This window comes from Dunckerocampus dactyliophorus, chromosome 1, assembly GCF_027744805.1.
Source record: "Dunckerocampus dactyliophorus isolate RoL2022-P2 chromosome 1, RoL_Ddac_1.1, whole genome shotgun sequence".
NCBI classification, from domain to species: Eukaryota; Metazoa; Chordata; class Actinopteri; order Syngnathiformes; family Syngnathidae; genus Dunckerocampus; species Dunckerocampus dactyliophorus.
The window spans coordinates 12392770-12405049 of record NC_072819.1 but is presented as its reverse complement, the minus strand read 5'-3'; the positions used below and the strand labels follow the sequence as shown (position 1 = coordinate 12405049).

Here is a 12280-nt window from a genome sequence, read left to right as displayed (position 1 = left end):
ACAGAGGAAACAGTGTTGAATACTTTCTTTGTGTCTGTATTTCTCCGGTTTTTCATCAAAATTCAGAAGATAACAAAAGTAACACTGATTCAATATCAGAATTATGGCATAGTGTCCTTGACGTGTTATGATCCAAATTTCTACTGATATTTTTTCGAATGAATACACTTTGGAGAACAATTTTTTTACATCATGTTTGCGTTATGAAGTGTGTTACTCTTATGCTGACTAACAATGTGTTGAAAAACACAGTGTTGAGTCTTGCACAGAGTTTGAAGCAGTGTCCATCCACTAGCTCTGTGTTATGTGAAAGAAACATCACCATTACGTCACATCCTGGTCAGCCCAATTACACCAAAAATTGTAAGCTGTGAAAAAAAACTTGACAAAACCTCACCATCATAAATTGTAATACACAATAGTGCACAATGTAATTTTTCCATTACTTTTTGTCTATGTGTAACCCACCCTGTTTCGCACTGCCCGCACCGGGGGCTCGCACACAGAACCTTCGCAATGGGAGGCGAGAGCGCTGACCACACGGCCAAAAGCCCGGACTGTCAACCGCGTGTTCAGCGCAGCTCTTAAGGCAGAGAGAGTGAGGTTTACCAACGTACACTTGCACAGCCTCACAGGCTGGCATCCGTTACATACGCACAGAAAAACTAAAGATATGGTGCGGGTTTGCCCTCTGCTGCGATACATCAACGTCACCGCCATATTGGATGTGTCAAGGCTGCGCTGTAAATGAATACAAGTAAATGTACTTACTTTCATAAAGTGACTTTTAAAAAAGAAATGTAAGTTAATGCCTCTTGTTTATACATTCACACATGCAGTAATATATTTGGAAACAGTTAGGCACCAAAAACAATGTATTTGATCTTCTTAGATGGCTAAGATAAGAACTTTATTGATCCCACACTGTAATTCACATTACATCAGCTATAGAGCACAAAGTAGTGCCGAAAAACTATACACAGTACATTTCTTTCAGTGCAATTCTTCTCGTTTATACATTCACACACGCACTAATATACTTGGGAAACAGTTAGGCACCCAAAACAATATATCTGATCTTCTCAATCCATTATATATATATATATATATATATTCAACATTCAAGAGTTTTATTGTCATATGCACAGTAAAATAGGTAGTTCTGCTATGCAATGAAATTCTTGTTCTGTTCATTCTGTTCAAAATGATCTTAAATATCTTTCCTGATAATAAGTGGGTGATGTATTAGTAGCAAAATGATGCCACATCATTTGATAGAAATGAAAATGATCACCCTATAGAGGGGGGAAATCAAAGACACCCCAAAAATGAAAGTGAAAAAATGATGCAGCAGACTGGTCCATTTTGCCAAAATGTCATTGTAGCAACTCAAAATGATTCTCTCTAGTTTGTGTGGCCCCCACGTGCTTGTACGCATGCCTGACAACGTCGGGGCATGCTCCGAATGAGACTACGGATGGTGTCTTGGAGATCTCCTCCCAGATCTGGACCAGGGCATCCATGAGCTCCTGGACAGTCTGAGGAAGCAACCTGGCGGCGCCGGATGGACCTAAACATAATGTCCCAGAGGTGTTCTATTGGGTTTAGGTCAGGTGAACGTGGGGGCCAGTCAATGGTATCAATTCCTTCATCCTCCAGGAACTACCTGCATACACTAGCCACATGAGGTCGGGCATTGTCGTGGACCAGGAGGAACCCAGGTCCCACTGCACCAGCGTAGGTTCTGACAATGGGTCCAAGGATTTTATCCCGATACCTAATAGCAGTCAGGGTGCCATTATCTAACCTGTAGAGGTCGGTGAGTCCTTCCAGGGATATGCCTCCCCAGACCATCACTGACCCACCACCAAACCGGTCATGCTGAATGATGTTGCAGGCAGCATAACGTTCTCCACGGCATCTCCAGACCCTTTCACGTCTGTCGCATGTGCTCAGGTTGAACTTGCTCTCATCAGGGAAGAGCACAGGGCACCAGTGGTGTAGTTGCCAATTTTGGTGGTCTATGGCAAATGCCAATCGAGCTCTACGGTGCTGGGCAGTGAGCACAGGGCCCTCAGGCCACCCTCATGGAGCCTGTTTCTGATTTTTTGGTCAGAAACATTCACACCAGTGGCCTGCTGGAGGTCATTTTGTAGGGCTCTGGCAGTGCTCATCCTGTTCCTCCTTGCACAAAGGAGCAGATACCAATCCTACTGAGGGTTGAAGGATCTTTTACAGCCCTGTCCAGCTCTCCTGGAGTAACTACCTGTCTCCTGGAATCTCCTCCATGTGTCCAGGTACCGCAGTGATGCCCTGGTCCAGATCTGGGAGGAGATCCCCCAGGACACCTAGTCTCATTAGGAGCATGCCCCGACGTCGTCAGGCATGCGTACAAGCACGTGGGGGCCACACAAATTATTGAGAATCATTTTGAGTTGCTACAATGACATTTTGGCAAAATGGACCAGTGCTCTGCATCATTTTTTCACTTTCATTTTTGGGGTGTCTTCGATTTCCCCCTTCTATAGGGTGGTCATTTTCATTTCTATCAAATTATGTGGCATCATTTTGTTACTAATACATCACCCACTTATTATCAGGAAAGATATTCAAGATCATTTTTCCCCCAGTTTATATCGGATGTGTTTTTGAAGTGATCCTTTAATTTTTTTGAGAAGTGTATATATATATATATATATACACACACACACATATATATTATGGATTGAGCAGATCAGATACATTGTTTTTGGTGCCTAACTGTTTCCCAAGTATATTAGTGCGTGTGTGAAGGTATAAACGAGAAGAATTAACTTACATTTCTTTGTAGAAAGGCCTTTTATGAAAGTAAGTACATTTACTTGTATTACAGCGCAGCCTTGACACCTCCAATATGGCGGCGACGTTGACGTACGCCTCAGCGATGCTCGATGCGGCGTATCTTTGTCTATTTGGCAATGGAGCAAATCGTGGAAGTTTCAATCAGGCACGTCTTGGGGCAGCTAACCGGCCAAGGACCCGATCCCGAGTTTGTTGTCATGATCCACTTCCGCGTTTTAGCCGGGCGGAGAAGAGGGGGTGAGAGTGAGCACGAACGTGTTGTGGCGTGCTCAAGTCTGTGTTAGCGTTTGCGTTTGGTGTGCGTGTATAAGATATTTGTGTGTGTCACTCTCTTCATCAAACGGGGTACGTTTAAAAACAGCGAGGAACACAAGAGGAAGACTAGTAGAGGAAGGAACGAGGGAGGAAGTAAGTTTGAACTTCCAGAATTACAGGAGTGAAGGAGGAAGACACGTGTGAGAAAAACAAACAGAAGAGAGAGAAAACACTGGAGTGCTGAGTTGTCAGAGATATGAAATAACACAACTGCGACCCTCCTGTAAAAGTACTGAGTAAGAGACGTAAAGTGGAATGCTGTCAAGGATTATCTCCCCCCTTAGCACTCAACACTAATCTCTCTTTGCAGACACACACACCTTGTGTGTGCCTTTTTAAAAGACATTTGGCTTCTGAATGATTGACTTGGTAGCGTGTGCTGGGTAACCATATTTGAATTGTTTTTGTGACATTCATCTATCTCAAAGTATTTGGAGAGTGGCTTGCGTCAAGGTGGATGTGTTCCTGCTTGATCAAAATACATCTTTTGGTTCTTATAGGAGGTGTAGTGGTTACTGAAGCACAAGTTAACAGGTTTTGTGTACATAATGTATTTATACACACTGCAAACACTTCTTTATAGTGTTTGTTTTACTTCAGATATTTTATGATAACAGTTAAGCGTGCTTGAAGACTTCCTGAGGGTGTTTTTAATGCATTCCACAATCATTGATGGCTGCTTCTTTAGTCAAAATGAGGCAGGGCTAACCATTTGACCACAGGGGTTCTGATTCAAATTGACTACCATGGATGTCAACACTGATCAGGCCTTTGAGGCCGGGATGGACATCTGTGGATGTGCTCTCCAGGAAAAATCAGGCGATGAAGAGGAATTATTGTTAATTGGAAACGGCGACATAGATGGGATTTATAGTTCCAGCTCATCCAACTCCTCACGATGTTCCTCCTCCCCCGTACACCACTCCAACACCTGTTTTTCCTCAAATTATATGGAGGATGAGAAGGAAATGCTTTTCGGGTGCTCCAAATCATTCACTGGACTCAACCTCTTCTCAAGAAGGTAAGAAACAGAAAAACTGTAATAGCTGATGTTGTCAGCAGGTGGCGCCACTGGTTCAATCCTCAATGTTTGTATAAACCAGCGCTCTATTTGCTGTAAAAAATCTTTCTGTGGTTTCAGAAGTGCACAGTATTTCCCCTAGGTTTGCAGTTTTGGGGGGGATTGCGCTGACAGACACACACATGCATGTGTGCAGCGTAGCGGAGCCGTTGAATGACTGTAAAGTGATTTTTTTACATGTGATAGCTGCCATCTTTCACATAAGGAACAAACACAAAGAGCCTAAATAATCCACAAAGTTAAATCCCAGGGCAGCGTTTCACACAGGACTGTAATCAGTTTGTGGCTGTGGTGGGTTGTGGGGAATGACGTAAAGATGTGATTGTCAAATTTGCATGAAGGAGGGTGTAATGAAAGTTGCTGCAGATGCACCGTGTGCATCTACAGTGGTGTGAAAAAGTGTTTGCCCCCTTCCTGATTTTTTTTTTTTTTTTTTTTGCATTTTTGTCACACTTAGATATTTCAGATCATCAAATAAATTTAACTATTAGTCAATGACAAGACAACTGAACACAAAATGCAGTTTTTAAATGAAAGTTTTTATTATTAAGGGTGAAAACAAATCCCAACCTACATGACCCTGTGTGGAAAAACTGATTGCCCCCTGTTAAAACACAACTAAGATGAATTGAGTTCTATCAGTCTGGAAAAGGTTATAAAGCCATTTTTAAAGTTTTAGGAGTCCAGAGAACCACAGTGAGAGCCATTATCAACAAATGGCGAAAACTGTGATAAATGGAACCATGAATTCTGCTGTCTACCAAGAAATCCTGAAAGAAAATGTCCGGCCATCTGTTCGTGACCTCAAGCTGAAACAAACCCGGGTTCTGCAGCAGGACAATGATCCAGAACACAACAGCAAGTCCACTTCTGAATGGCTGAAGAAAAACAAAATGAAGACTTTGATGTGGCCGAGTCAAAGTCATGACCTGAATCCGATTGAGATGCTGTGGCATGACTTTAAAAAGGCACTTCATGCTGGAAAACCCTCCAATGTGGCTGAATTACAACAATTCTGCAAAGATGAGCGCGCCAAATTTCCTCCACAGCACTGTAAGAGACTCATTGCAAGTTATCGCAAACACTTGATTGCAGTTGCAGTTGCTGCTAAGGGTGGCCCAACCAGTTATTCGTTTTAGGGGGCAATCACTTTTTCCCACAGGGCCAGGTAGGTTTGGATTTTTTTCTCCTTTAACAATAAGAAGTTTCATTTAAAAAACATTTTGTGTTCAGTTGTGTTGTCATTGACAAATTCAATGAGTTTGATCTGAAACAAGTGTGACAAACATGCAAAAAAGAAATCAGGAAGGGGGCAAACACTTTTTCACACCACTGTATTTCTTGAACATGTACTGCAGGTTTGTATCTGTGTTGAGTGAATGGTTGTTTCCCAGCATTTACATTGACATCAGTTATCATACTAAGTGGCTGTGAATAATTGAACTGGAAATTCTGGTTGGATGCAGTTTTTGAAATGCAGTTTTTATCTTTTTAATGACATGTTTGAGTGCTCTCTGAACAAAAAGTTTTTCAAGTTTTATCGTGGAATCTAGCAAGACCTGTGGTCACATTTAACAATGCATTTTCACTTTTTTGTGTTTAATGGTAGTGGTTTAATGGAGGGTTGCTACCCTCAGCTCATCAAGGAAGTACATGCTGGTTTATTTTTATCCCAGTCTCAGGCTCTCATGCTCTTCGGGTCTCTCCGCCACACCCTCTGCCTCTCTCTCTCTGGTTCTCTTGCTCTCTCTGTGCTTTTGTCGCTAATACAGGAAGACTTAGTGAAAGCATAGCAGATTAACATGACAAACAGGAGAGCGAGCATGGCTGGATAGATTACTTCAGATTTTACAGGTTTGTACTTTATTTCTGTGTTTAATGATTTTGTAAAACATTTAATTGTAGCTCATTGCTACAGTTGTACCAGCATTAGCTGAGAAAGACTCAATGATGTTAGGGTAAAATGCGGTGCTGTGCTGTGTTGTTCTGCAATCTTGTTTTCTGTCAGCATATCATCAAAGGTGACACCGATAGTCCATGTCAAGGAGGGAAGAATTACGGCACACAAACTAGGACATAATCACCCATTGGCTCTTTTAAGGTCAAACATGGCCATTCACTGGCCAGGTAACAAAAACATTCACCGCACTGTTAGAAGCATTTCCAATGACATATTTCAATTGTGTGTGATGTCTGTCATCTGTGGCCAGCAACTAGGAGATCCTCACCACTATAATGTTAGAGTGAAAAAGGCAAGATGTAATTTTGGGCCAAATATTTCACGAATCTAAAGAAAATCAATCGTTTATACTAATATACACCAAAATAGTAATGTAGTGAAGAAAATAAAGCATATGCTGTATTGACGAGTACTGCACTTCATAATTATTTATTGCACAACTGCTGACACACACAAACTAACACTAACAAATAGTGTGTGAACATTTTTTTTTTTTTTTTTTTTTTACACGTTTGCAAATCGTAGGTGATCTATCCCAAAGGTTAAAAAGAAATAAATAAAAAAGGGTACAGGCAAAACAGCATTGCAGTGGAAAGGGCTCCGACCCCATAATGCATGATTACAGTGTTGCCTTGATACCACCTGTTCACGCCCAATACCGATTCTGATACTCCAACACTGTATACTCTATCTGCTTATACCAATACCTTCTTTTGTTCTTTTTTGTTATAGTAATAGATAGACAGGCGTAATATACTGATAACTTTCTGCTTCTCAAGACTGATCGATATCCGATGACAGATAAATTATGTCTTATTTTTTTTTAATTTAAATACAATTATACTGTGTGCACACTTGGAGGTAAGAGCAACTCATAGTTGGATTTGACAAACTGTACCTGTAGATATGTCCTAACCTTGACATTATTACTATGAACAAAACATTTTTAGAAAATAGCAGCGGCTCAGAAGTACAAATCAAGGGGTTTAGTAGCTGACAAAAGTCGGTATCTTCAACAATGGTAAAGGGTGGTCAATGTTTTTTTTCCCCTCATTGCAGAGCATTTGGAGTATTTGGCAAAATGTCTTCCTCTGAAACAGTGACGAGTCCCACACGATCGACACTATGTTGGTTTACAAGTGAGCTGAGGGGGAGTTAGAGTGCCATTTGCAGCATGTCACAAAAAAGGAGCCCTTAAATTGCTTAGCCTTTTAATTTTTTTTTTTGGTTATCAGAGCTATTTTTTTAATATTACCGGATTTATCGGTATGATGTCAACGTGCACCCCGAGTAATAGATTTATATGCATGTACTTTCTTTAATGTAGACATCTAAAACATCGAATACATCTAAAAAAAAAACACACAAAACTTTACAATAAATATTTTGCTTCTTTGAAATAAGAAAATAAATTTCCCACAAACTGAAGTTGCGCAATACTGCAGCTGCGTCTTATTTACAGTGGTGTGAAAAAGTATTTGCCCGCTTCCTGATGTCTTATTTTTTTGCATGTTTGTCACACTTAAATATTTCTGATCATCAAAGAAGTTTACTGTAAATATTAGTCCATGACAACACAACTGAACACAAAATGCAGTTTTTAAATGAAACTTTATTATTAAGGGAGAAAAAAAATCCAAACCTACATGGCACTGTGTGAAAAAGTAATTGTCCCCCCTCTTAAAACATAATTTAACTGAGATTAATTGAGATCTATCAGTCTGGAAAAGGTTATAAAGCCATTTCTAAAACTTTGGGACTACAGCGAACCACAGTGAGAGCCATTATCCACAAATAGCAAAAACATGGAACAGTGGTGAACCTTCCCAGTGGTGGCCAGCCAACCAAAATGACCCCAAGAGCGTAGCGACGACTCATCCAAGAGGTAACAAAAGACCCCACAACAACATCCAAACAAGTGCAGGTTAACCTCAGTTAAGGTCAGTGTTCATGACTGCATAAGAAAGACACTGGGCAAAAACGGCCTGCGTGGCAGAGTTGCAAGACGAAAACTGCTGGTGAACAAAAAGAACATTAAGTGTTCATCTCATTTTTGCCAGAAAACATCTTGACAAAACATCTTGATGATCCCCAAGACCTTTGGGAAAATACTCTGTGGTCTGATGAGACAAGGTGTGTGTCCCATTAAATCTGGCTTAAAAGTAACGCTGCATTTCAGAAAAACAACGTCATACCAACAGTAAAATATGGTGGTAGTGTGATGGTCTGGGGCTGTTTTGCTGCTGCAGGACCTGGAAGACATGCTGTGATAAATGGAACCATGAATTCTGCTGTCTACCAAAAAATTTTCAATGAGAATGTCCGGCCGTCCTCAAGCTGAAACAAACTTGGGTTCTGCAGCAGGACAATGATCCAAAACACACCAGCAAGTCCTCCTCTGAATGGCTGAAGAAAAACAACATGAAGACTTTGGAGTGGCCCAATCAAAGTCCTGACCTGTTTCCTATTGAGATGCTGTGGCATGACCTTAAAAAGGCGGTTCATGCTCGAAAACCCTCCAATTTGGCTGAATTACAACAATTCTGCAAAGATAAGTGTGACAAAATTCCTTCTCAGCACTGTAAGAGACTCATTGCAAGTTATCGTAAACGCTTGATTGCAGTTGTTACTGCTATGGATGGTCCAAACAGTTATTAGGCTTAAGGGTCAAACACTTTTTCACGCAGTGCCATGTAGGTTTGTATTTTTTTTTCTCCCTTAATAATAAAAATTGTCATATAAAACTGCATTTTGTGTTAATTTGTGTTGTCATTGACTAATATTTAAATTTCTTTAATGCATACAAAAAAATAAGAAATCAGGAAGGGGGCAAACACTTTTTCATACCACTGTAAACATTACACAGTTTTAATAGCAATTCCGATTGGGTACCAGACCCAGCAGCACCTTTTTAAAGATCCAAAATGACAATTAAATAAAGTGACATTTTGTGTAAAAGTTTAAATGTGAGTGTTAAAGGGATAGTTTGGATTTTTTGACATGAAGTTGTATGACATTCCCATCAGAAGTGTATTACATCAACAGTGACTTACCCTCCACTTGGTCCCATGAGTCCAGTTCTGGTCGGATTTCCGTGACGAGGACCGTAGTTCAGCTTAGTTGCTGGGGCCATTTAAGGAAAGAGCCTGGTACTCAAAACAATATGCTTTCAAAAGAGTAATACATTTGCATCATAAAAAATGCCTCCTCGAAAAAATCAGACCTAACAAATTGCTCGCCGTTATATTTGTCTCCTGCCGTATCTCGTATCTCGTGCCTGTCCATTCTTGTGTATGTGATGAAGACGCTCGCATCTTCTTCCGCTGTGGAACACACAGAATCAAAAAAGATAGCTGCGGCGCTCCGTCGCGGAAGAAGAGTGACACAGGCGACAATGTGCAGGGATACGGAGGGTGTACGCATATTGTTTTGAGAGGCCAAACTCGCCGGTAAAAGACTCCTGTATTGATAGTAATCGGCCATAAATCTTTAGATGAATCGATTGTGGAGACATGCGCTGGGTATCGCGAGAGAACGAATGAGGTTGTCAGTGTCTTATAAACAACGCGAGAGCCTGGGCTGCCGGCGAAAGGATTGGCGCATCTCCATCACTTGCCATGGCTGAACACGAGAATGCTAGGCTAACTAGCTAGTTTGAATGCCAACGTTTGGAACATCTTTGGATTAATTTCAAGATGGGTGCAAAATGGATTATCAACCAGGGAAGATCCAAGAATCTGGCAGAGATCCAGAAAGAGTGGAATGAGGCGGGAGTCACAGCTTCAAAAAATATCACATTCAGACGCATCCGGGAGATGGGCTACAACTGTCGGGTTCCTCGGGTCAAGCCACTTCTGAACCTGAGCCAACGTAGGAAGCGTCTCCACTGGGCCAAGGAGAAGAAGGACTGGACTGTTGACCAGTGGTCCAAGTCCTCTTTTCCGATGAAAGTAAAGTGTGCCTTTCATTTGGGAATCAAGGTCCAAGGGTTTGGAGGAAGACGGGTGAGGAACAGAACCCAAGCTGCCTGAGGTCCAGTGTGAAATATCCACAGTCCGTCATGATTTGGGGTGCAATGTCCGGTGCAGGTGTTGATAAACTCTGCTTTCTTAAATCCAAGGTCACCGCAACAGTCTACCAGAATGTTTTAGAGGACTTCATGATTCCTTCTGCTGAGGATCTGTATGGAGATGCAGATTTCATCTTCCAGCAGGACCTGGCCCCTGCCCATCCCGCCAGAAGCACCAAAACCTGGTTTGATGCCCATGCCATCACAGTGCTTGACTGGCCAGCCAACTCACCGGACCTAAACCCCATTGAGAATCTATGGGGTATTCTCAAGAGGAAAATGAGGGGCACCAGACCCAACAACAAAGAAGAGCTGACAGCAAGCATCAAGGAAATCTGGGCTTCCATAACTCCCAGGCAATGCCACGGGCTGATTGCTTCAATGCCACGTCGCATCGAGGCAGTGATTAAGGCAAAGGGATTCCCAACGAAATAAACACTTGAATTCATTTAAATTGTGGGCCCTGAATCTATAATCTATGAAAGATTAACTTTTTGAATGGAATTATGGAAATTAAACAACTTTTCCGTGACATTCAAATTTTTTGGAAAGGGTCTGTATATAGAGCTGACTTTTAGGTGTACTTTCCGTTACATTAACAGACCAAATGTGCCAGGTTTGTTTTAGTCAAACACACCCTAAGCGCATTCACATTGCATATGTCTGCTTTAAACGAACTGTAGTTTGTTTGCTTGGAAAGTTGTTTGTTTGGGGAGGTGTGAATGCGCACACGAACTCTGGTATGGACCAAACAAGCGAACTCTGATCTGCCAAAATCTGGGGCTCTCGGTTCACTTGCAAGCAAACTCTGGTGCACTTTGCACTTTATAATGCTTAGGACTATTCAGCAAACCAAAGGGAAAAGGTGACGTTAGACGATTTATTTTGAGTGTTTTTTTTTTTAATTTTATTGGCCCTCTGCCTATTCTAAAAATAAATAATAAAATAAATTCATTGTTAATGAGAGATATTATTAAATATTATTACGTATTGTACTAAACACAGAGTTAAGATGTTGATGTTTTATCAGGTAGCTTAGCATATGTTATTGGCAGGCATTGAATTGCTATTAGTATATTTAACGCACAAAATTGATCAAGTTGGACAATTGCATCCTTTAACTTTTCTGTATTTGGCCCTCAGTGGAAATAATTTGGAGATCCCTGATTTATGAGGACCGTAATTCTTGCCTACATATGATTAAGGACATATATAACATTTAAATTATTGCAATACCTCGCTTTGTGTCTGTGTAACCACAGCAGCCCACCATAGTCTCTGTTGTTTTTTCTTTTTCTGTACTTGTGCATTTGTTACATGCTTCTTATGCTGTCATGGTATTTTGGTCCATTGTAGTAGTACCAAGCCAAACAAAGGTGTGACATATCTGTCTATGTAGATCTAGCCTGGTGTGAATGCACATTTTCAGTGTAATTGTGCACTGAGTAGAATTAGTGAATCATAGTAATAAATACAGGAGGTTCCACAAAGCCTTTGTAGCTAAATATGTGACAGGAATCTTCGACAGTGTAATACTTGCGTTAAAAACAATTTCACTTAGATTGTAAACATGTCTAACACAGCTGCATTTTTGTACTTTTTACTGAACTCTTCTGCCACTCTTGTGTTGGTTTTAAGAGACACACTGAGCTGATGTCAGCCAGAAAAGGTGACGTGGTTGTTGTGGAACAGTACTCTCAGTATATTTGTATAGTGCACCACTATTTTTCCTGTAAATATTTAACCAAGCAGCAGCTCTGGAAAGCCTCTCACACAGTCAGACACACAGTTGCATACTTGTAAAACTTGAATCCTTCCCATGATGTCACTGGTAGTTCAGCTGTTGGTCTTTCATTTCACACAATATTGGAAATACGCTGTCTTCCCCTTAATTGTATAATATAGTTAACTGAAACTTGTGAATTGATCTCAAAGTTTAGTCGAAGTGCAGCCTGCGCACCCTGGGGAGATGGTGATGGGCACCTTGCTTAAAGGAAGGTGGCTGGCTCTTTAA

The 12280-nt window shown here is 41.1% G+C and overlaps 1 protein-coding gene across 6 annotated transcripts in view; it reads left to right on the top strand.

The window, feature by feature from the left end:
• Positions 1-12280, top strand: part of LOC129177557 (diacylglycerol kinase zeta-like) — a 174013-nt gene that overhangs the window by 18953 nt on the left and 142780 nt on the right. Inside the window, exon 1 of one of the 6 annotated variants that reach the window (XM_054768830.1) lies at positions 2930-4177. The exons of 1 other annotated variant lie outside the window; for it this stretch is intronic. In XM_054768830.1, coding sequence (XP_054624805.1) covers positions 3903-4177 — 275 coding nt within the window. In that variant the 5' untranslated portion in view covers positions 2930-3902. Of the gene's footprint in view, positions 1-2929; positions 4178-4853; positions 6092-12280 lie in introns of those variants that run through there. 4 more of the 6 variants (XM_054768823.1, XM_054768814.1, XM_054768805.1 and 1 more) reach the window with 4 other exon arrangements.